Source organism: Manis javanica, chromosome 4 (genome assembly GCF_040802235.1).
Source record: "Manis javanica isolate MJ-LG chromosome 4, MJ_LKY, whole genome shotgun sequence".
NCBI classification, from domain to species: Eukaryota; Metazoa; Chordata; class Mammalia; order Pholidota; family Manidae; genus Manis; species Manis javanica.
The window spans coordinates 96,964,702-96,990,755 of NC_133159.1; the positions used below are offsets into that span (position 1 = coordinate 96,964,702).

At 35.4% G+C, this 26,054-nt stretch overlaps 1 protein-coding gene across 12 annotated transcripts in view; it reads left to right on the forward strand.

The window, feature by feature from the left end:
• ST7L (suppression of tumorigenicity 7 like) overlaps positions 1-26,054 on the forward strand; it is a 184,674-nt gene that overhangs the window by 53,544 nt on the left and 105,076 nt on the right. For all 12 annotated transcript variants that reach the window (XR_012130278.1, XM_073234415.1, XM_037005385.2 and 9 more), the window contains one exon: positions 24,927-25,077. Coding sequence is in view for 11 of the 12 variants with exons in the window: in XM_073234415.1 (XP_073090516.1) it covers positions 24,927-25,077 (151 nt within the window). In the remaining variant the exon portion in view is untranslated. The remainder of the gene's footprint in view (positions 1-24,926; positions 25,078-26,054) is intronic.

The following is a 26,054-nucleotide window of genomic DNA, read 5'->3' on the forward strand; positions in this document are numbered from 1 at the left end:
TGCATTTCTCTGATGATTAGCAATGTGGAGTATCTTTTTATGTGCCTGTTGGCAGTCTGAATTTTTCTTTGGAGAAGTGTCTATTCAGCTCCTCTGCCCATTTTTTAATTGGATTATTTACTTTTTGTTTGGTGAGGAGCATGAGCTCTTTATATATTTTGGATGTCTACCCTTTATCAGATCTGTCATTTATGAATATATTCTCCCATACTGTAGGATGCCTTTTTGTTCTATTGGTAGTGTCCTTTGCTGTACAGAAGCCTTTCAACTGGGTATGGTCCCACTTGTTCATTTTAGCTTTTGTTTCCATTGCCCGGGGAGATGTGTTCATGAAGAAGTCACTCATGTTTAGTCCAAGAGATTTTGCCTATGTTTTTTTCTAAGAGTTTTATGGTTTCATGACTTACATTTAGGTCTTTGATCCATTTTGAATATAATTTCATGTATGGGGTTAGACAATAATCCAGTTTCATTCTCTTACATGTAGTTGTCCAGTTTTGCCAACACCAGGTGTTGAAGAGACTGTCATTTCCCCATTGTATGTCCATGGCTCCTTTATCGTATATTAATTGACCATATATGTTTGGGTTAATGTCTGGAGACTCTATTCAGTTCCACTAGTTGTGGCTCTGTTCTTGTGCCAGTACCAAATTGTCTTGATTACTGTGGCTTTGTAGTACAGCTTGAAGTTGGGGCGCGAGATACCCCCCACTTTATTCTTCCTGCTCAGGATTACTTTGGCTATTTGGGGTCTTTGGTGTTTCCATTTGAATTTTAGAACTATTTGTTCCAGTTTGTTGAAGAATGCTGTTGATATTTTGATAGGCATTGCATTGAATCTGTAGATTGCTTTAGGCAGGATGACCATTTTGACAATATTAATTCTTCCTAGCCAAGAGCATGGGATGAATTTCTACTTGTTAGTGTCCTCTTTAATTTCTCTTAAGAATGTCTTGTACTTTTCAGGGTATAGGTTTTTCACTTCCTTGGTTAGATTTATTCCTAGGTATTTTATTCTTTTTGATGCCATTGTGAATGGAATTGTTTTCCTGATTTCTCTTTCTGCTAGTTTATTGTTAGTGTATAGGAAATCAACAAATTTCTGTGTATTAATTTTGTATCCTGCAACTTTGCTGAATTCCGATATTAGTTCTCGTAGTTTTGGAATGGAGTCTTTAGGGTTTTTTATGTACAATATCATGTCATCTGCATATAGTGACAGTTTGACTTCCTCTTTATCAATCTGTATTCCTTGTATTTCTTTGTTTTGTCTGATTGCCATGGCTAGGACATCCAGTACTATGTTGAATAACAGTGGGGAGAGTGGGTATCCCTGTCTTGTTCCCAGTCTTAGAGGAAAAGCTTTCAGCTTCTCACTGTTAAGTATGTTGTTGGCTGTGGGTTTGTCATATATGGCCTTTATTATGTTGAGGTACTTGAACTCTGTACCCATTTTGTTGAGAGTTTTTATCATGAATGGATGTTGAATTTTGTCAAATGCTTTTTCAGCATTAATGGATATGATCATGTGGTTTTTGTCCTTTTTGTTGTTGTGGTGGATGATATTGATAGATTTTCGAATGTTGTACCATCCTTGCATCCCTCAGATGAATCTCAGTTGATCATGGTGTATGATCCTCTTGATGTGTTTTTGAATTCAGACTGCTAATTTTTTGTTGAGTATTTTTGCATCTATGTTCATCAGAGATATTGGGCTGTAATTTTCTTTTTGGTGGGGCTTTGCCTGGTTTTGGTATTAGGGTGATGTTGGCTTCATAGAATGAGTTTGGGAGTATTCCATCCTCTTCTATTTTTTGGAAAAATTTAAGGAGAATGGATATTATGTCTTCTCTGTATGTCTGATAAAATTCCAAGTTAAATCCATCTGGCCCGGGGGGTTTTCTCTTGGGTAGTATTTTGATTACCGCTTCAATTTCGTTGCTGGTAATTGGTCTGTTTAGATTTTCTGTTTCTTCCTTGGTCAGTCTTATAAGGTTGTATTTTTCTAGGAAGGTGTCCATTTCTTCTAGGTTTTCCAGCTTGTTAGCATGTAGATTCTCATAGTATTCTCTAATGATTCTTTGTATTTCTGTGGGGTCCGTCATGATTATTCGTTTCTTGTTTCTGATTTTATTGATGTGTGTTGATTCTCTTTTTCTCTTAATAAGTCTGGCTAGGGGCTTATCTATTTTGATTATTTTCTCAAAGAACCAGCTCTTGGTTTCATTGATTATTGTTTTATTCTTCTTGATTTTATTTATTTCTTATCTCATCTTTATTATGTCCCTCCTTCTGCTGACTTTAGGCCTCATTTGTTCTTCTTTTTCCAATTTCCATAATTGTGACTTTAGACTATTCATTTGGGATTGTTCTTCCTTCTTTAAATAGGCCTGGATTGCTATATACTTTCCTCTTAGAACTGCTTTTGCTATGTCCCACAGAAGTTGGGGCTTTGTGCTGTTTTTGTCATTTATTTTCATATATTGCTTGATCTCTATTTTAATTTGGTCATTGATCTATTGATTATTTAGGAGCATGTTGTTAAGCCTCCATGTGTTTGTGAGCCTCTTTGCTTTCTTTGTACAATTTATTTCTAGTTTTATACTTTTGTGGTCTGAGAAGTTGGTTGGTAGAATTTCAATCTTTTTTAATTTACTGAGGCTCTTTTTGTGGCCTAGTATGTGGTCTATTCTGGAAAATGTTCCATGTGCACTTGAGAAGAATGTGTATCCTGCTGCTTTTGGGTGTAGAGTTCTGTAGATGTCTGTTAGGTCCATCTCTTCCAGTGTGTTCTTCAGTGTCTCTGTGTCCTTACTTATTTTCTGTCTGGTGGATCTGTCCTTTGGAGTGAGTGGTGTGTTGATGTCTCCTAAAATGAACACATTGCATTCTATTTCCTCCTTTAATTCTGTTAGTATTTGTTTCACATATGCTGGAGCTTCTGTATTGGGTGCATATATATTTGTAATGGTTATATCCTGTTGTTGGACTGAGCCCTTTATCATTATGTAATGTTCATCTTTATCTCTTGTTACTTTCTTTGTTTTGAAGTCTATTTTGTCTGATACTAGTACTGCAACACCTGCTTTTTTCTCCCTATTGTTTGCATGAAATATCTTTTTCCATCCCTTGACTTTTAATCTGTGCATGTCTTTGGGTTTGAGGTGAGTCTCTTGTAAGCAGCATATAGATGGGTCTTGCTTTCTTATCCATTCTGTTACTCTGTGTCTTGATTGGTGCATTCAGTCCATTTACATTTAGGGTGATTATTGAGAGATACATACTTATTGCCATTGCAGGCTTTAGATTCTTGGTTACCGAAGTTTCAAGGGTAGCTTCTGTACTATGTAACTGTCTCACTTAACTCACTTATTTAGCTATTATAAATGCAGTCTGATGATTCTTTATTTCTCTCCCTTCTTATTCCTCCTCCTCCATTCTTTATATGTTAGGTGTTTTATTCTGTGCTCTTTTATGTTTCCTTTGACTGATTTTGTGAATAGTTGATTTTATTTTTTGCCTTTAGTTAGTATTTGTTTGGTCTGCTTTCTTTGCTGTGATTTTATTTTCTCTCATGACATCTATTTTGCCTTAGGAATGCTTCCATCTAGAGCAGTCCCTTTAAAATATCCTGTAGAGGTGGTTTGTGGGAGGAAAATTCCCTCAACTTTTGCTTGTCTGGGATTTGTTTAGTCCCTCCTTCATATTTAAATGATAATCATGCTGGATCCAGTATTCTTGGTTCAAGGCCCTTCTGTTTCATTGCATTAAATATATCATGCCATTCTCTTCTGGCCTGTAAGGTTTCTGTTGAGAAGTGTGATGACAGCCTGATGGCTTTTCCTTTGTAGGTGACCCTTTTTCTCTCTCTGGCTGCCTTTAATACTCTGTCCTTGTCCTTGATCTTTGCCATTTTAATTATTATGTGTCTTGGTATTGTCCTCCTTAGGTCCCTTGTGTTGGGAGTTCTTTGGGCTTCCATCATCTGAGAGACTGTTTTCTCCCCCAGTTTGGCAAAATTTTCAGCAATTATTTCTTCAAATACACTTTCCCTTTTTCTCTCTTCTTCTTCTTCTGGTACCTCTATAATGCAAATATTGTTCTGTTTGGATTGATCACCCAGTTCTCTTAGTATTTTTCATTCCTGAAGATCCTTTTATCTCTCTCTCCCTCAGCTTCTCTGTATTCCTGTTCTCTGATTTGTGTTCCATTAACGGCCTCTTGCACCTTATCCAGTCTGCTCTTATGTCCTTACAGAGATTGTTCCATTTCTGTATTCTCCCACCTAACTTGCTCCTTTAGCTCTTGTATATTTCTCTGCAGATCCATCAGCATGGTTATGACCTTTATTTTGAATTCTTTTTCAGGAAGATTGGTTAAATCTATCTCCCCAGGCTCCTTCTCAGGGGTTGTCTGTGTAATTCTGGACTGGACCAAATTCTTCTGCCTTTTTATCACAATAGAGGTAGTCATGTGGCATTTGGCGTGTGTATTAGCTGGGAGAACAAAGTCCCTTCCTGCTTGCTTGTCACCTTGCAGGTCCTCGGAGCAGCTTCCAGTTTTATTTCCTGAGCCACTGTGGGTGGGGCAGCCGTCAGGGCAGCTCGGAGCCCTTCGGGGAGGGGCAGGTGCGCCAGGTGTGCTCTTCTGTGAGAATGGCGACCCTTGGAGCCCTGTCTTGGCTTCCTCTGTCTGTGTGTGCTGATAGGGCCTCTGAGTTTGGCCCTGGGCGGCTGCTGAGGAGGATCTGAGTGGTTGGTGTGGGTGCGGCCACTCTCAGAGTGCTCTTCTGCTATGGTGGGATTGCGCCAGAGGGGGAATGGATGGGAGGTTGCTTATTGCTGTGAGGGGCTTCAGAGCTGTGCTGCCTCCCAGGGACCTAGAGCACCTGATTTTCCCCGGGATTCCTAGCTGCTGGGCTGAGTGTGCTGAGACACTTCCGTCTGGCTGTGAGGCCCCTGTCCCTTTAAGACTTTCAAAAAGCGCTTACTTTTCTTTTGTCCCAGGGGCAGCTGCAGGGACTCGCTCACAGGTTTTACTGTTCCATTTCCCTAGTATCCAGCACACCATGCACTGTGTGTCTGTGCTCCCGGTGCAGATGGCTAGGCCTGGGTATTTAGTAGTCCTGGGCTCCCACTCTCTCCCCGCTCCAACTCCTTTCCTCCCGCCAGGGAGCTGGGGTGGGGGGTTGCCCACGGGTCCTGCCAGGCTGCAGCTTGTATCTTACCCCCTTTGTTAGGTGCTGAGTTCTCGCAGATGTAGATGTAGCCTGGCTGTTGTAGTATATCTTCTGGTCTCTCTTTTAGGAATAGTTGTATTTGTTGTATTTTCAAAAATATATATCATTTTGGGAGGAGATTTCCACTGCCCTACTCACGCCGCCATCTTGGCTCCTCCCTCTGATTTTTTTAAAGTATTTTATTTAGCTTTTCTAGTTGTTTTGGATGGTTGATCTGTCTTATTAGAAGAAGAGGTCTGAAAATACTTTTATGAAATTGTCTGATCTATCATTCTGTAGAGTGGTTTAGGAGAGTGGATTCTGCAACTAAACTGCTGAGGTTTGAACTCTGGCTCCACTATTTCCTAGCTGTATGAATGATCTTGGACATCTTACTTCTCTGGACTTGAATTTCCTCATGTGAAAAATGAGGATAATATTCTCTGTCTCTTAGAGTTCTTAAGATGAAGTGAGTCATATCTTTGAAGTGCTTAAAATAGTGCCTGATATGTGGTAAGCATTACAGAAGTGATTGTTGTTATCCAGGATGGGATGGAAATCTGTTCCTTGTGTGAGAAGATAAGTAGCGGTTACTAATCAGAACTGTCAGATTAAATACACTGTTAATATATCTAAAATTTTTATTTAATCCCCACTCAAAATAACGAAGTATGGACTTTCTGCTCCCTATGTTTGTAGACTTATTTTCTGCTTCAAAAATTCCCTCATGCAGAATGTCTTCTCAGCAGTAACAATTCTGATGCATTGTGCACTGTTCTTCAAAACTACTGTGTGAGGCACGTGGGTGGAAATCCCAGGCATTGCCCTAATTATAAAATTAGGTTGTTGGATAGGTATGTATGTTGGAAAGGTTGGATTAATATGTATTAATCTCCAGATTGAAGCTGCTATAAATAACATATAGTGTTTTCAGGATACTTTTTTTGATTTTTAAATCACATACATACACTGAAATACTATAAAGCAATTCTAGAGAAATTCAAGATCTAAATAAATGGAAATACATACCCTTTTTATGGATTAGAAGACTCAGTATTGTTAAAGTCATAGTTCTCTCCAAATTAAACTATAGATTCAATGCATTTCCTATTAAAATCCTAGCAGGCTTGTTTGTAGAAATTGACAAGCTTATCCTAAAACTTATATGGAAATAAAAAAGGACCTAGAAAAGCCAAGACAATTTTGAGAAAAGAAGAACGTTAGACATTACCCAATTTCAAAACATTTTTAAAGCCACAGTAATTAAGATAGTATAATATTGGCATAAAGGTTGAAATGTAGATCAATGGGAGACAATATAGAATCCTGAAGTAAACTCATATAATTATGATTAGTTGATTTTCAGCAGGAATTCCAAGGCAGTGGGAAAGGATAGTCTTTTCAACACATGGTGCTTGAACAATCAGATGCCTATATCCAAAAAAAAAAAAGAACCTAGACTCTTCCCTTACACCATGTAAAAAAGTGAATTTGATATGGATCATAGATTTAAGTGTAAGAGGTAAAAATCTGAAACTTCTAGAAGGAAATAGCAGATAGCAGAAAATTCTTGTGACCTTGGGTTAGGCAAAGATTTCTCAACATGATCCATTAAAAAAACTGATAAATTGGACTTCTTGAAACATTTGCTCTTCAAAAGACATCATTAAGAAAATGGAAAGACAAGCTAAAGACTGAGACAAAGTATTTGCAAGTCATGTATCTTTAAAGTTCTTTATTTAGGACTCTTACAACTCAATAATAAGAGGAAAACATTCAATTAAAACATGGGCAAAGGATTTGAATAGTCACTTTACCAAAGAAGATATATGAATAGCTAATAAGCATGTGAAAAAATATTCAGCATCATTAGTAATTGGAGAAACAAATTAAAACTACAATATGATACTACTTTATACCCACTAGAACAACTGTACTCACAAAGACTGACAATACCAAGTATTGACAAGAATGTGGAGAAATGCATACATAGCTGCTAGGCATGTAAAATAGTCTAGTTACCTTGGAAGACAGTTTTGCAGTTAAACATATACTTGCCATATGACCTATCAATTCCATTTCTAGGTATCTAGTGAAAACATATGTCCAAACAAAGACTTGTATGTAAGTGTTCATAGCAGTATTTTTCACAATATTCAGAAACTTGAAACAATCCAAAGACAGGTGAATGAATAAATAAATCATGATATATCCATATAACACAAAACTTCTCAGCACTAAAAACAAGCAAACTATTAAGTACATGTAGCAACATAGATGAACCTCAAACACTTTATGCCAAGGGAAAGAAACCAGACACACAAGACAGGGTATTATATGATTCCATTTGTATGAAATTTCTAGAACAAGTAAAATTATAGATAGAAATTAGCAGATCACTGGTTTCCTGGGCTGGGAATGGGAGTAGGGATTGACTGCAAACAGGCATGAGGGAACTTTTGTGGTAAAGGTTGCATAACTTTATAAGTTTACTAAAAATCATTGAACAATATACTTACAATGGTGAATTTTGTTATATGTAAAGTATACCTCAATAAAACCTAAATATGTAATTTAACTAAATATAAATATTTTAATAAGTATATAATATGTACATTAACATATAAAAATCATTTTTATTTATAGGTAGAAATTTATGTATTTTCCCTTCAACTAATGTCAAAGTTACTTGACAATTGTACTCTCAAAATATCCAACTAAGTAGAATGATGCTGTAACCTTACATTATTGTTTGTGGTTAGACACTTTAAGATGGGTGTTTTTAAACAAGATAATTATTAGTTTTCTTTGGAGAAATTTTAAGCTCCAGCAAGTAAGATAATACCTCACTGAAATAACATTAGTATTATATGAACTGGGAGAGCTGTGTTTGTGGCTGTTTTTGCTAGGATTTTACAAGTGATGAAGTATGTACAGCTGGAGTCAAGCAAACATAAAAGGCTTTGGGGGTTTTCTTCCTCAAACTTCAACTGTGGGTTGTTATAACTTATTTAAACTAATGAACAGTGACATTTAAATCTATATACATTTTTAAATCTTCTTTTATTCTCATAAATTTATTATGCAATATTGTCAAATGCTATATGACTCTTATCAGTAAAATGACAAGGATAAAGCTATTTTAACAGGAAATATTTTTTGGCAACTTTCCACATAACTTACAACAGAAATGGCTGTATGTCTAGAGCTATGCAATTTGTTAAAGCTGGAAACTATTAGAAATGCAATAGAGAAAGATCACATAAATCTCTTCAGGCTATGAATTTGCTTTAGATATTTCATTAATATTGATTGTACAGATTTTTTTAATCTACTGAATGAATTTCAGTGTACAGTAACTGATAGTAATAGCAAAAAAAATTAGAAAAGCATGTTTTCATGGTTTTTGACTTGTTTTTCATTACCTAGCTATGGCTTTGGTTCAACATTTTTTTTAGTCTCCAAACAGGAAAAAGATTATGTATCTTTCAGCCACTATAGCAATTGTCAGTTTTTAAATTTTAGAGTAGAAAATGTTTCATACCTTCTAAATATTCCACAGCATCCTGTTTCAATCATTCTAGTGTCTCATTCTTTATTGTCCAAACGGCAAGGAATTTTATGGAAGGTATTCTTTTTTTTTCTTTTTTGAGATAATTCACATACCATAAAATTCACCCTTTTAGAGTACAAAAGTCAGAGGTTTTCATATATTCACAAGGTTGTACAATCATCACCACTATCTAAATCTAGAATATTTTCATTACGCCTAAAATAAATGCTATACCTATTAGCAGTCACTGCCCATTCTTCCCTCTCCCAATCCCTGGCGACCACTAATGTACTTTCCATCTCTATAGATTTGGAAGCATAGAATACATGTCTGACTTCTTTCACTTAGCACATAGCAATACTTCATTCCTTTTTATGGCTGAATAAAATTCCTTTGTATGGATCTGCCATGTTATATTTAACTGTTCATTAGTTGATGGGCATTTGGGTCAGTTCCACTGCTTGGCTATTATTAATAAATGCTTATACAAATATTCATGTGCAAGTTTTTGTATGAACACATGGTTTCACTTCTTGGGTATATACCTGAAAACAGAATTGATGGATATATGGTAATTCTATGTTTAACTTTTTGAGAGACTGTCAAACTGTTTTTCAAAGTGTCTATGCTATTTTACATTCTCACCAGCAATATGTGAGGGTTCCAGTTTCTCTGTACATCTATGCCAACATTGTTATTGCCTGTCTTTTGATTATAGTTACTGTCTTTTGGATATAGTTATGCTAGTAGATGGGAAGTAGTTTCTTATTGTGGTTTTATTTTGCATTTTCTTAGTAACTAATAATGTCAAACATCTATCTTTTCTTTTTTGGTATCATTAATCTACAATTACATGAGAAACATCTATTTTTAATGTGCTTATTGGCTATTTGTACATCTTTGAATAAATGTCTATTAAAGGTCTTTGTACAATTTTTAATTTGTCTTTTTATTATAAGAGATATTCTTTAACATTATTAGTGTAATAGACTATTGACCTTCTTGATTAATATGATCCAGAGCCATTGTGACTACCACTGAAAATACCACTTAACATATAATTTCACCCATGAAACATAAACATAAGAATGGGTCATACACCTTGCTGGGATATGAATACTGTAGAGTCATCTAGGATTATTCATTAGGTAAGTTACTCATGGGTATGCACAAACCTCAGAGTACATGATTCAAATATGTGCCTTAGCAAAATGACAGTTTTATGACTCATGGATGATTAGAGATACCAAATATGACTGAAATTACAAATATTAAATTCATGAATGTCAGTGATCTATTATAGATGTAATCAGTACTATGTGATACTTTACATGTCAGAATAGTATTTTCCATCTTAATTTAAAATATTGCTTGCTGCATGATTTCATTGAAGGTTTTTAAAATAGGCATACTACCACCAAATTCTTCTAAATTTTATTTTTATGTTTAAATTTGAAGTAATTACTTTAAAAATAAAATCACAGAATAGAAAGTCCAGATATTTTGACAAAAGCACCAGTGCAATTTAACAGGGAAAGGAAACTCTCTTCAACAAATCATGCTAGAATATCTGGATGTCTCATTGATTTAAGATGGATCTTTGACCTAATTGTAGAAGCTAAAACCATGCAAAATCTAGAAGAAAATGTCTAAGAATATCCTTGAACCTATGGAGTAGGCAAAAATTTCCTAGGAAACAAAAGGCACTTATCTATAAAAGAAAAAAATTATAAATTACCTTTTTCAAAAATGTAAAATTCTGCTTAAATTGAAGAAAGTGGTAATAAAGTGAAAGGGCAAGATATAGACAGGAAAAAAAAAAACCCACGTTTATAATTTGTTTGGCAAAGGGCTCCTATCCAAAATGTATAAATATAAAAAGACAATTTACTATGAAAAATGGTAAAAGCCTTGAACAGATACTTCATAAAAGAAATTGGGATGTCCAATAACCACATAAAGAGGTGCTCAAATCATTAGTTACCAAGGAAATGCAATATAAAATCACAAGGTACCACTTCACAACCACTAGAATGGCTGTAATGAAAAAGACTGATGAAATGTTGGTTAGAATGGGGAGCAGTTAGGACTCCCACACATTGCTGCTAAGAGTATAAAATAGTACAACCACTTTGGGAAAGCTGTCTGGCAATTTCTCATAAAGTTAAACATACCTTACCCTATGACCCAGCAGTTCTACTCCAAAGTATATACCCAAGAGAAATGAAACCATGTGTCTCCAAAAAGACTAGGACATGAATTGTCATAGCAGCTTTTTTATTCTTTTTATACTATGATCTTATTACAGCAAAATAAACTGAGCAAAGATAATAAAAAAAAATTCCTCTATATGCTTGGAGATGCTTTTATAAGTTTGAATAAACAAGTTGAGATGTGTGGAAAGATACATATAAGAATGTTAACATGGGTTGGCTCAGAAAATGGGATGTGGGGTGCACATGGAACAGATGATAAGCTTATTTTTGTATTTCTACCTTTGTGTTTCTTCCCTATTTTCTTTTTTTTTAATTAAGGTATTATTTATATACTCTTATGAAGCCTTCACATGAAAAACAATGTGGTTACTACAGCCACCCATGTTATCATATCCCCCCCATACTCCATTGCAGTCACTGCCCAACAGTATAGTAAGATGCCACAGAGTCACTATTTGCCTTCTCTGTGCTACACTATCTTCCCCATGATCCCCCCCCTCCACCATGTGTGCCCATCATAATACCCCTCACTCCCCTTCTCCCTCCCTCTCCCACCCCTCCCCTTTGGTAACAATTAGTCCCTTCTTGGAGTCTGTGAGTCTGTTGGTGTTTTGTTCCTTCCATTTTGCTTCATTGTTATACACCACAAGTGAGGGAAATCATTTGGTACTTGTCTTTCTCTGCCCGGCTTATTTCACTGAGCATAACATCCTCCAGCCACATCCATGTTGTTGCAAATGGTAGGATTTGTTTTCTTCTCATGGCTGAATAGTATTCCATTGTGTATATGTACCACCTGTTCTTTATCCATTCATCTATTGATGTACACGTAGGTTGCTTCCCTATCTTGGCTAGTGTAAATAGTGCTGCAATAAACATAGGGGTGCATATGTCTTTTTCAATCTGGGAATCTTGTTTTCTTTGGGTAAATTTCTAGGAGTGGAGTTCCTGGGTCAAATGGTCTTTCTATTTTTAGTTTTTTGAGCAACCTCCATGTTGCTTTCCAAAATGGTTGAACTAGCTTACATTCTCACCAGCAGTGTAGGAGAGTTCCTTTTCTCCACATCCTCGCCAGCATTTGTTGTTCTTAGTCTTTTCAATACTGGCCATCCTTACTGCTGTGAGGTGATATTTCATTGTGGTTTTAATTTGCATTTCCCTGATAATTAGTGATGTGGAGCATCTTTTCATGTGCCTGTTGGCCATCTGAATTTCTTCTTTGCAGAAGTGTCGGTTCATATCCTTTGCCCATTTTTTAGTAGGGTTATTTGCTTTTTGGGTGTTGAGGCATGTGAGTTACTTATATATATTTTGGATATTAACCCCTTGTTGGATATGTGATTTACAAATATATTCTCCCATATTGTAGGATGCCTTTTTGTTCTGCTGATAGTGTCCTTTGCTGTACGGAAGCTTTTTGTTTGATGTAGCCCCATTTGTTCATTTTTGCTTTTTTTTCCCTTGCTTGAGGAGATGCATTCAGAAAAAAGTTGCTCATGTTTATATTCAGGAGATTTTTGCCTATGTTGTCTTCTAAGAGTTTTTTTTTTTTTTCAGTAAGAGAGCAATGAGGTACTGTTTAGTTTTATTAGATATAAATTACCATCTTCTAAGAGTTTTATGTTTTCATGACTTACATTCAGGTCTTTGATCCATTTTGAGTTTACTTTTGTGTATAGGGATAGACAATAATCCAGTTTCATTCTCTTGCATGTAGCTGTTCACTTTTGCCAACACTAGCTGTTGAAGAGCCTGTCATTTCCCCATTGTGTGTCCATGACTCCTTTATTGTATATTAATTGACCATATATGCTTGGGTTTATATATGGGATCTGTAGTCTATTCCATTGGTCAACGAGTCTGTTCTTGTGCCAGTACCAAATTGTTTTGATTGCTGTGGCTTTGTACTAGAGCTTGAAATCAGGGAGCATAATACCCCCTACTTTATTCATCCTTCTCAGGATTGCTTTGGCTATTCAGGGTTTTTGTGGTTCCATATGAATTTTAGAACTATTTGCTCTAGTTCGTTGAAGAATGCTGTTGGTATTTTGATAGGGATTGCATTGAATTTGTAGATTGCTTTAGGCAGGATGGCCATTTTGATTATATTAATTCTTCCTATCTATGAGCACGTGATGTGTTCCCATTTATTGGTATCTTCTATAATTTCTCTCATGAGTGTCTTATAGTTTCACTTCCTTGGTTAGGTTTATTCCTAGGTATTTTATTCTTTTTGATGCAGTTGTGAATGGAATTGTTTTCCTGATTTCTCTCTCTGCTAGTTCATTGTTATTGTATAGGAATGCCACAGATGTCTGTGTATTAATTTTGTATCCTGCAACTTTGCTGAATTCAGATACTAGATCTAGTAGTTTTGGAGTGGATTCTTTAGGGTTTTTTTATGTACAATATCATGTCATCTGCAAACAGTGAGACTATAACTTCTTCTTTACCAATCTGGATGCCTTTTATTTCTTTGTGTTGTCTGATTGCCATGGCTAGGACCTCCAGAACTATGTTGAATAAAAGTGGAGAGAGTGGGCATCCTTGTCTTCTTCCTGATCTTAAAGGAACAGCTTTCAGCTTCCTTTGATGATGTTGGCTGTGGGTTTGTCATATATGGCCTTTATTATGTTGAGGTACTTGACCCCTATACCCACTTTGTTGAAAGTTTATCATGAAAGGAGTTGAATTTTGTGAAGTGCTTTTTTGGCATCTATGGAGATGATCATGTGGTTTTCGTCCTTTTTGTTGATGTGGTGGATGATGTTGATGGATTTTCTAATATTGTACCATTCTTGCATCCCTGGAAAAAATCCTACTTGATCATGATGGATGATCTTTTTGATGTATTTTTAAATTCGGTTTGCTAATATTTTGTTGAGTATTTTTGCATCTGTGTTCATCACAGATAGTGGTCTGTAATATTCTGTTTTTGTGGTGTCTTTGCCTGGTTTTGGTATTAGGGTGATGCTGGCCTCATTGAATGAGTTTGGAAGTATTTCCTCTTCTACTTTTTGGAAAACTTTAAGGGGAATGGGTATTAGGTCTTCGCTAAATATTTCATAAAATTCAGCAGTGAAGCCAACTAATCCAGGGGTTTTGTTTTTAGGTAGTTTTTTGATTACTGATTCAATTTCATTGCTAGTAATTAGTCTGTTCAGATTTTCTGTTTCTTTCTTGGTCAGCCTTGGAACTTTGTTTTTTTCTAGAAAGTTGCCCATTCTAGGTTATCGAGTTTGTTAGCATATAATGTTTAATAGTTTTCTCTAATAATTGTTTGTATATTTTTTGTGTCCTTAGTGATTTTTCCTCTCTCATTTTTGATTCTGTTTCTGTGTGTAGACTCTTTTTTCTTGATAAGTCTGGCTAGGGGTTTATCTATTTTATTTATTTTCTCGAAGAACCAGCTCCTGCTCTTTCATTGATTCTTTCTATTGTTTTATTCTCCTTGATTTTATTTATTTCTGCTCTAATCTTTACTACGTCCCTCCTTCTACTGACTTTGGGCCTCATTTGTTCTTCTTTTTCTAGTTTCATTAATTGTGAGTTTAGATTGTTCATATGGGATTGTTCTTCTTTCCTAAGGTAGACCTTTATTACAGTATACTTCCCTCTTCGCATGGCCTTCTCTGCATCACACAGATTTTGTAATGTTGAATTATTATTGTCATCTTTCTCCATATATTGCTTGATCTCTGTTTTTATTTGGTCATTGATCTATTGGTTATTTAGGAGCATGTTGTGAAGCCTCCATGTGTTTGTGGCCTTTTTCGTTTTCTTTGCATAATTTATTTTTAGTTTCATACCTTTGTGGTCTGAGAAGCTAATTGCTGCAATTCAATCTTTTTAAATTTACTAAGGCTCTTTTTGTGGCCTAATGTATGATCTATTCTGGAAAATGTTCCATGTGCACTTGAGAAGAATGTGTATCCTGTTGCTTTTGGGTGAAGAGTTCTGTAAATGTCTGTTAGGTCCATCTGTTCTAATGTGTTGTTCAGTGCCTCTGTATCCTTACTTATTTTCTGTCTGGTTGGTCTCTCCTTTGGAGTGAGTGGAGTGTTGAAGTCTTCTAGAGTGAATGCATTGCATTCTTTTTGCCCTTTAATTCTGTTAGTATTTGTTTCACATATGTAGGTGCTCCTGTGTTGGGTGCGTAGGTATTTATAATTGTTAAATCCTCTTGTTGGATTGACCCCTTTATCATTATGTAATGTCCTTCTTTGTCTATTGTGACTTTCTTTGTTTTAAAGTCTATTTTGTCTAATACAAGTACTGCAACACCTGCTTTTTCTCTCTATTAGTTGCATGAAATATCTTTTTCCATCCCTTCACTTTTAGTCTGTGTATGTCTTTGGGTTTGAAGTGAGTCTCTTCTAGGCAGTGTATAATTGGGTCTTGTTTTTTTATTCATCCGGTGACTCTGTGTCTTTTGATTGGTGCATTCAGACCATTTACATTTAGGGTGTTTATCAATAGGTATGTAGTTATTGCCATTGCAGACTTTAGATTCATGGTTACCAAAGGTTCAAGCATAACTTCCTTACTATTTAAGAGTCTAACTTAACTCACTTAGTATGCTATTACACACACAGTCTAAAGGTTCTTTCTTTTTTTCCTCCTTGTCTTCCTCCTCATTCTTTATATATTAGGTATCGCATTCTGTACTCTTTGTCTATCCCTTTTTATTATCTCTGGTGACAGTGACAGCTATTTAACCTTAGGAACACTTCCATCTATAGCAGTCCCTCCAAAATACACTATAGAGATGGTTTGTGGGAGGTAAATTTTCTCAACTTTTGCTTCTCTGTAAATTGTTTCATCCCTCCTTCAAATGTAAATGATAATCTTGCCAGATATAGTATTCTTGGTTTGAGGCCCTTCTGGTTCATTGCATTAAATATATCATGCCACTCCCTTCTGGCCTGTAAGGTTTCTGCTGAGATGTCTGATGATAGCCTGATTTGTTTTCCTTTGTATGTGATCTTTTTTTCTCTCTGGCTCCTTTTAATAGTCTGTCCTTATCCTTGATCTTTGCCATTTTAATTATTATAGGTCTTGGTGTTGTCCTCCTGGGTCCCTTGTGTTGGGATATCTATGCACCTCCATGGCCTGAGAGACTTATCTCCTTCCCCAGATTGGGGAAGTTTTCAGCAATTACTTCCTTAAAGACACTTTCTATCCCTTTTTCTCTCTTCTTCTGGTTCCCATATAATATGAATATTGCTCCGTTTGGATTGGTCATGCAGTTCTGTCAGTATTCTTTCATTCCTAGAGATCCTTTTCTCTCTCTGTGCCTCAGCTTTTTTGTATTCCTCTTCTCTAATTTCTATTTCATTTGATTGTCTCCTCCACCATATCTAAAATGCTTTTAATACCCTCCATTGTGTTTCTCAATGATTGGATCTCTGTCCTAAATTCATTCCTGAGTTCTTGAAGGTTTTTCTGATCCCCCAGGAGCATGTTTATGATTTTTATTTTGAAATCTCTTTCAGGAAGGTTTATTAGTTAAGTCTCACTCAATTCTTTTTCTGGTGTTGTTAAGATTTTGCTTTGAACCAGGTTCCTTTGACATTTCATATTTGTATGTGGCCCCCTGTAGTGCCCAGAAGCTCTACTCTGTGGAGCTATTCAGCCCCTGGAGTGATGTCAGGTGTTGCAGGGTAGTAGTGGTGGTGGTGCCTGGGGGAAGAAAGAGCTGTTTCCTGCTTCCCGGCTGCTTTGCCTGTCCCCACTGCCAGAAACAGTGGGCCGGACACACAGGTGTAAGCCCCTATGCTTTGTGTTTGTAGCTGCTGTAGGCCGGGCTTCCGTCTGACTGGCCTGACACCACAGCAGGGACTGTCGATTTGCGATCCAGATGTGGGCTGGCCAAGCAGAAGGCGCAGCAGGCTGCATATCAGGTGGGGGGCCATGGAGCTGTGTAGCCAGCCAGGGGGATGGAGCTCCTGAAGATCATGAAAGTCCCAACCTCCTGGGCAGAGCACACCCAGATAATTTTGTTTACCTGTCCTTTCTCCTAATCAGTAAGCTCTGTGCCATCCTTGCCCCTTTAGCAGCCCTCTCACTGTTAGGAAGTCTCTCAGACTGCCCACCCAAATCAGCCACATATGGATCCCTGTTTTCCACAAGCAGCTGGAATCTCAGTGTGTCCAGGTATTCCACCTGTCTTAGCTTTCCAACCCCACTTAATCACCAGAGCACCATGCAATGTAGGTTTGTGCTCCCAGAGCGGATCTCCAGGGCTAGGTGTTCAGCAGTCCCAGGCCTCCACTCCCTCTCCGTTCTGTTTCTCTTCCTTCTGCCAGTGAGCTGGGGTGGGGAAATGGCTTGAGTCCTGCCTGGTCATGGCTTTGGTACATTACCCTGTTCCATGAGGTCTCTTCTTCCCTCCAGGTGTATGCCGTCTAGTACAGCCCTCTTTCCTGTTGCTCTTTCAGGATTAGTTGTATTAATTATATTTTCATATTATATGTGGTTTTAAGAGGAAGCCTCTGTCTCACATCTCACGCCGCCATCTTTAATCCCTTCTTTTTCCAGCAGCTTTATTCTTAAGAGCCACAAACTAGAAGCAACCCAAATGTACATTATCAAGTAAACAGACAAATTGTGGTATATTTATTTGGTGGAATACTATTAAGCAACAAAAAGAACTAGTACAACACAGCATGGATTAATCTGAAAATTATAATTATGTACAAGAGAGTACATACTGAATGATTCCATTTATGTGGCATTCAAGAAGAGGAAAAAGATATCTGTGGTGGTAGGAATTAGAACACTAGTTGCCTCAGGTAGGGGATTAACTGGGAAAGGAAAACTTTCTGGGGTGATGGAAATGTTTTTTTTCTTGATTTGTATGTTTCTTGACTACATGTATCAGAACTCATTGAATTGCATACTTAAGATCTGTGCATTTTGCTTTTTTTCATTGTACCTCTCTAAAGAAAGAAGAATCTGAATCAGCATGGAAAGTACTGTCAAAGTATCATGCCTTCTGATTAAATGAAATGATGCACATGAAGTGTTTAACACAATGTCTGAGTGTCAGGCATCAGTATTGATTTGATCAGTGCTTTATTTCACTTCTGTTACCATTTTCTCTTCCTGCTGAAGCTGTTCGAGTATGTATTCTTTCCTTGTGAATATTATTTTAGTCCTTCAGACCTTAGAATGTGTAAAATTTGGGGATTCCTCTGTTGAGATGAGGTGAAGGTGAAGATACTGAGACAGGAATTAACAAATTTGAAGTAGATAAAACCCTGAGCTTAATTTATTTGTGTATTACAGAAGAAGCTCCTAGCAGAAGAGTAAAGTAGAACATTTAAACATAGAACAAAACCATAAAAATACTTGTTTAATAGATCTACAACTTGAGAATATGTTTAGGAATATATTATCTATAGCTTTTTAAAATTATTATTTCTTATTTTATAACAAAACTTTTTAATATCATGTTGGCAAGAAAGCAGGCTGTGCCTGGAGACTTTTAAAATTGTAAAGAGAATTTCAAAAATAAATGGATACAGAAAAGGTAAAATCTGTTCTGGCTGATCAAAAAGTAAAGCCTGTAGGATGTTGTCAGTCTCATCCACCATTGAAGATACCACCTCTTTAGCAGCAGACTTCCATTTCATTGGCCAAACTAACTATATTGTAACAGCATCTATAACAGATAAGAGATATTTATATATTTTATTTAGGATTGAGAACAGGCATTCAGTTGGGATTCTAAGTGGCAGACCAGGAGTAAGGGGAGAAATGGGGAAGTGAATGAAGTCTGTGACCCAAACTTTAGCACAGTGAGGGGCCTTTGCCTTTGCATTGTAATTGTACTGTGGCCAAGGTAGAAAAGTTGACATACCAAAAGCTTATTTATCATCTCTTGAGGTGCTGCTCTGTAGAATGATGTGGAAAGGAGTTTCCTGTGGCAGATGCCCTTTCTAGCTTCCCTTCCCTCTCTTTTCAATACAAGAATACTTTTCCTTTGCTTCTGAGGCTGTTAGGTAGTAGTATGTTTTCTTTCAGTTTATTCAGTAGCAGTGCTGTTCACTTTCTGGGAACTGTCTTCAGTCTTCTTCCCCCTAATAAACATCCATGTGGATTCTTTGCATTCAGCCTGCCTGTCCAATCTCACAGAATGTGCACTGAGAAAACTAATTGCAGAGATAAATTGGTTTGTGCTGTGCATGACTGATCAAGAGCTAAGTATCTTAATTTCAGATGCCTTCAGAGAGATTTTTCTTTAACCTTTCCTTTTAAGAGGAAGATTATAAAGCATTATCATTACTTCAGGTCAAAATTATATTGCTTTTGGTCAAAAGCTGTTGTGAGATTTACAAAGTAATAGGAACAAAGTAACTTAAAGATAAATTATAAAGATCAAAGCAATTAAGAATTAAAGTGAATTTGAGTATAAGCATAGGTACAATTTTGTAGTTACAAAAGAAACCATCAGACCTATATCATTGTGTCTTTTAACTGTAACTTCCAAAGTGGCTTCAATTTTTCATATTTTTAATGAAAAGCAAGATACTCGAGTAGTTACTTCAGTATATTGTCCTTAGTTGAATACTAACTAAAATTGCCCCAAGCAATTTCTGATTTATTCCAGATACAACAATAAGGTGATTCAGAGGTAATATAGAAGATCCTACAGCACATACCAGCCTTGGTTTGTCTTCAACTATATTTTCTTTGCTATAGTTTCCAGATCTGTATCTTTAACTCAGGCTTCCTTCCTCATCTACAGACTTGTATTTCTATCTAGTTTGTGGAAATTTTTTCCCGAATATCTAAAAGGCACCTTAAACATTTTAATGTGCTTCAAAGTGAGTTGTTTAATTTTTATTTTTAAATCTTTTCTCCAACTGGCCTATCCTTTCTTTTTTCCGTATTTTGATTTATGATTTCCTTACCCTCTTCTCCTCATTAACTTTTCTTCTGCCTTTTCCAGATTACCAACTTGTATTATAATTTTTGAAATGTCTTTCAGATCTAGCCATCTACTCCATCCCCACTGTCATTGACCATGAGTGCCTTCACTACCTCTTCCTTAAAAAATTACTACTGTTATTAAAGAAGTAATGAGTGCTTATTTTTTTTAAAAGAATTCAGACCCATCAGAAGTTTATAAAGTAAAAAATCACATGTTTTTTCTCTCCCAATTCTACTTTTCCCATGTAACCACTCTTTCTGTTTGATTTATATATTGCCATTTTCTATGCATTTCTCAACATACAGATACAGAAATAATCTCAAATGCTTCTCTATCTCTTGCTTTGACTGTTAAATCAGACTTCTCACTGATCTCCCTGCCATCAACCCTTCTCCACTCTGGTCATTGCCAGTTATCTATCTAAATAGCAAAGCTTACTCCGTTTAAAGAGCTCTGCTTGTTCCCTATTACCTATGGGATAAGGACCAACCCCTGAGTGTTGCTTATATAGAGACCCTTCAGTCCAGGCCCAGTACCTGTCTCCAGCCTTACTTCTTGTCACTTCTGCCTTGCTCCCTATCTCCAAATTCACTACTGTCTGCATTGGTCATGTCTCATCATGTCTTCCTGCCTTGATCAATCTCTTCTCTACTTGGCAAGTTTATACTTTTTCTTCAAGGCCCTGCTCATCTGTTACCTCTTTTATAGAGATGTCTTTCCCATATTTCCCAAGCAGAGGTAGTGGATCTCTCTTCTCTGTCCCTTCAGCATCTTAATTATGTCTTGTTTTGTTTTTTGGGGTTTTTTAGATCTGTTTGCATGTTTCTCCATTAGTTCTCTTTAAGCTTTTTAAAAAGCAGAACTCTCGTCTTATTCATCATTTCGTGTTTGATACTCTGCCTAGCACATAACAGGCATTCAATAAATGGCAAATAGACATGTCTGCAGTTTAGATCTGGATTGTTATAAAGTTCTACCTAAGTTAAAAGACAGTAAAATTATAAATCCCATCATTTTTTTGAATTTTTAAGCCATTTAATATTTTTATGAGTTTGACTTGATATCATTTTTTTACCTTTTAAAGATTTTAATTTTAGCATGACCTCATTTCTTAATTTAAATAATAAAATAACTCAGCTTTTAGTGGAATACTCCAAATCAATTGAAAATAATGCATTAGATCTATGTAGAGACAGGAAGAGATGTATAAAATTACTGTGAAGAAAAAGTGAACTATGTAACAGTTTAATCCCATTTTTAAGAAAATTAGCTTCAGTATGTCACACTTACAGAAATCCAAATATAAATCAGATTATCTTTATTTTCTTTATTCTTTTATTCTCCAATCTTATAATATTTTATTTTATACCGTGTAACTCTGCAGTGTTTAAATTACTGTATACTCTGCAGTGTTTAAATATACTGTATGAAAGAGCATGTGCTTTCATAAACAGGAAAAAAAAAACCAAACAAAATAAAATCAGAGTCACCTCTCAGTTTCTAATCTTTCATATTCTTCTTCATAGAAAAGTAAATTCTGGGTAATGGATTTTCTTGTGTTTTTAGTAGCCTAGAGAGTTAGAAAATAAGTCAAAACTGAAAGATAAGTGTGAGTTTGAAGACGTTTTAGCTATGTATATCAGGTCAAGTCAGTTAATAAGTGTTTCAGTGCCTACTTTGGGTAGTGTAATGTGCTAGGTCCTGTAGTAGAATATGAAGGATGATAATGGTTTCTGTTGTGCAGTACCTTACAGCTTATGCCAGGTAGCAGAAATTCTCAAATAGCAGTTTGTGCAAGAGACAAAATAAGTAGTGATCCTATAATTACCTATTTTAAATACATTTCCTTAACCTTAAAAATTTCCCTTAAAATTTGAAGGTGAAATTTTACTTCATTGTCTTATTAGGAACTAAAAAAAAAAAGAATTGCTTTGCTTTAAAGTCAGGTTGGAAAGGACATTTGCTGGTAGGTAAGACATGATAATAAAAAAATAAGGTAACACAAGGAAGATTTTTTTAGATGATTAAATAGCAAAGATTTTTTTTATCTTTAAACTCTCAATGTGTCATTTCCTAGTAAGCATTCAATATGTGTTGATTACTATCTGAATTGTCACTTAGATTATTAAACAGTGAAAATATATAGTTGCTATTCAAAAAAGTATTTTTTGACATACTAAGTCAATATTTTCTATAATGATAAGTTTTACTAAATGATTGTTAACTGAATGTCTTTCCTTACCATTTGCTCAGTGGCTACCAAGTTTAGTTTAAAGCTTTAGGATTCTATAACTCATTGAAAATAAAGTGGGGTATTTTGTCTCCTATATGTGTAAAATGAAGGAGAATTTTAATAGAAAAGAATTGGTTTAAGTATCAGTTTTCTTCTGAAAATGAGATAGTCTGTTTAGTTGGCGATTCCACTGTAATGAGTGCGTTTTCTTTACTTCCTACTGAAGAAGTTCTTCCAGCACTTGTAAAGAACATAAGGAGTCATGTCAGAGGTCAGCTATTTGAGTCCATTTTCCCACAACCGCCTGGTGTGAGTGATCTTTCACTGTGTTTTAAAAAAACAGGCAAGGATTAGAGAGGATTAGAAAGAATATTACCCTGCTGAATATAGGCCCAAGGCACTAAGGGGAGAGAACCCAACCAGGCAGCAAATGGGCTTTGCTTGACCAGGACACAACCTCGGCTGCATTCCTTTAAGAAACTGAATGGGAAATGTTAAATCCCCAAACTGGATTAGTAAATAATCTCATAGTTTGTGACATCTGCTAAAATGAGTTGATAAACAGACTGCATTCTTACACTTTGAGAGAAGCAGAAGACATCAAGACCAAGAGTAACTATTCTTTATTCTTTTGTTTTTATTTCAGCTTTAATGAGATATTAGGAATAAAAGTAATTAAAGATGGGCATTAAGCTCAGTAAGTTTGCAAAGGCACATTTTATTAAAAACTTATTTTAGATATGTTAATACGATATGTACATATATATTTATTAATAACCTAAGGCTTAAATTTTGAAACCACTACACTTTATTTTTAAGATTCTACCTACTTGTAACCATTTTACAAAGTATTTCACAAATTCAACTCTTTAACTTATGTTTTTTATCTTACTAGTTTCTGTAACAACCTAAGGAACTTTGAATTTGAAATGTGAAAATAAGAATATATCTTTTGAAATATCTGTGGAATGTTTTATTTTTTATATTTTATAACAGAAGTTAATGTAGTTTGAACCTTATGACACATAATTTATTATTGAATTATTTAGGATGAAAGGTATTTTCAAACCTTTTTTAATAGAGAAAGTGTTCTCTGGTCTCAGTCTTTGGAGGAAGTATTTAGTTAACTAAATATTTTTTAAAAGATTTGTTTTAAGTTGACCACTTTAATAGTAAAGAAGATGTACAAGTAGTTTTGCATCTTCATGAAATTAATACATTTGATTAGTGTAATAGCTGATTATACTGCTTTTGTTATGGATTATGATATTAAGGCAAATATTTTCTTCCAGAGTTAAGATAGAATTTAATTTCATATGTGAATAAGAATTGAGAGGCTATCACTTCTTTAACAGGCTTAGCTGCATTTTTCACCATGCTTCTTGGCTTAGTGCCTTTGTTCAAATTGGCCTTGCACTTTGAATACTTCTTCCTGTTCTCCTCACCTCACCCTTCAATCTGCTCATCTACATTCCACCCATCTTAATATATCAGCTTAAATCCCAAATTCCATCAAGTGTTTATTTTCAGCCTCTAAATCATAATTAATAACCTTGTGAACATGGAGTTACCATATGATAGAGCAATTCCACTCCTGGGTATATACCCAATTGAGATGAAAACATGTTCACATAAAAACTCATACACTGCTGTTTATTGCAGTATTATTCATAGTAGCCAAAAGGCGAAAACCAAATGTCCATCAAATGGTGAACGAATAAACAAATCGATAAATAAATCCATACGATGAAATATTATTCAACCACAAGAAGAAACAAGATAGTAATATATGCTACAACATGGATGTACATTGAAAACATGCTAAGTGGAAAAAAACAATTACAAAGGACCATATATTATGTGATTCTGTTTGTGAGAAATACACAAAATAGGCAAATCTGTAGACACAGAAAGTAAATTAGTGGTTGCTTAGGCCTTAGCGGGGATCGGGGAATAAAGGGTGATAACTAAAGAGTACAGGGTTTCCTTCTGAGGTGTTTTAAATGTTCTAAAATTTATTGTGATGAGGCTGCACATATCTGTGAATATACTAAAAAACCACTAAATCATATACTTTAAATGGTTGAATGGTAAAGTATGTCAAGTATTATCTCAATAAAGCTGTTATTCAAAAATTAAATTTAAAAAATCCACCCTATCCATATTCCTATACACATTGTTTATACCTCTATTAAAGCACTCAGCACAGTCTGGTAATAATTATTAACTTAAAAAATCTTTCTAGTTACATTAGTAAGCTCCAGAGAATAGAGTGTGTTTTGGTATTCCGTAACAAGCATAGTACTTTGCATTCAGTAAATATTAATTTAATTGAATCTCTTCACAGTAAAGTGTAAAATGGGAATAAGAGAAAAAAAGAATTGTATGTTGCTATGAAGAGTTGTTCCAAAATTGTATTTTATAATTTTTACACTTAATTCATTTTTTGAAAAATAAATATTTGCTCTCACATTATTTCCTCAGCTTGCATTTCCCTTTTTTATTTAGCAAGGTCATACCTAAGACATTTTTCACCTTATTTTTACATATAGGAATATTCTGATCTTTGGAATTTGCAAATATAAGCATTTTCTATACATGCTATCAGTAGGACCCTTACATCATTTCAACAAGGTTAATGTCTGTTTTTTTAAAATCAAATTGACTTTATAAAATTTGAATCTACATTTTTGTGAATGTTTGAATTTAACCTAATAAACTTTTTCTTTTTCCTGTGGTGTGTCTATGCATGTGTGTTATTTTTCTAGTATTTACTAGAGATGAAAAGTCTAATTTTACCTCCAGAACATATTCTGAAACGGGGCGATAGTGAAGCAGTTGCCTATGCTTTCTTTCATCTTCAGCACTGGAAACGAATAGAAGGTGCTCTCAGTCTGTTACAGTGTACGTGGGAAGGCAGTAAGTATCTTTTCCAAATGGGACACTTTATTTTTCAAATGTAACTCAACATTAAAGTATTCACTGCATTCACAGGCAGTCTTTTTAAATGAAATGAAATTTCCATAAGGATTTGTTGTTCAGATTGGTTTCAAAGTGAGCTCGGTGGTGTTATACTTGGTTTATTGGTAGAAGAAATGCTTTATGTACTTAACAGCAATGCTACATTTAGGAAAAGCAGAATGAGATACTGTTATGGTATTCCACCATTTATTCATTTAAATTATATATTTGTAAGGAAAGAAAATGAATATTCCTAATATTTTTTTTAATTAGACTGTTTTTTTTGTATTATCTTCAGTTGTGCACAATGTTATTTTCCTCACAACTAATATCAACTCTATCCTTTAACAAATTTTATGGTGATAAATATACATAATACAAAAATTACCATTTTAACCATTTAAAAATGTACAGTTCAGTAGCATTGTGTGCATTCACATTGTTGGGCGACTATTACCATCCTCCCTCCCCAAAACTTTTTCATCATCCCAAACTGAAATTCTATACCCACTACACAATAAGACCCATTCTTCCCTTCTCCCCATCCCCTGGTAACCATTCTGTGTTCTGTCTGAGTTTGACTAGTCTAGGTATCTCAGATAATGGAGTTATACAGTATTTTTCCTTTTAAACTGGCTTATTTCAGTTAGCATAATGTAGCATGTGTCAAAATTTCATTCCTTTTTAAGGTTGAATAATATCCATTGTATACATACACATTTTGTTTATTCACTCATCTGTCAATAGACGTTTGGGTTGTTTTCCCCTTTTGACTATTGTGACTGATGCTGCTATGAGCACAAATGTATAATTGCTCAAGTTCCTGCTTTCAGTTCTTTTGTGTATATACCCAGAATTGGGATTGCTAGATAACATAATTCTATATTTAACTTTTTGAGGGCCTGCCATACCATTTTCTGTAGCCACTGCACCAC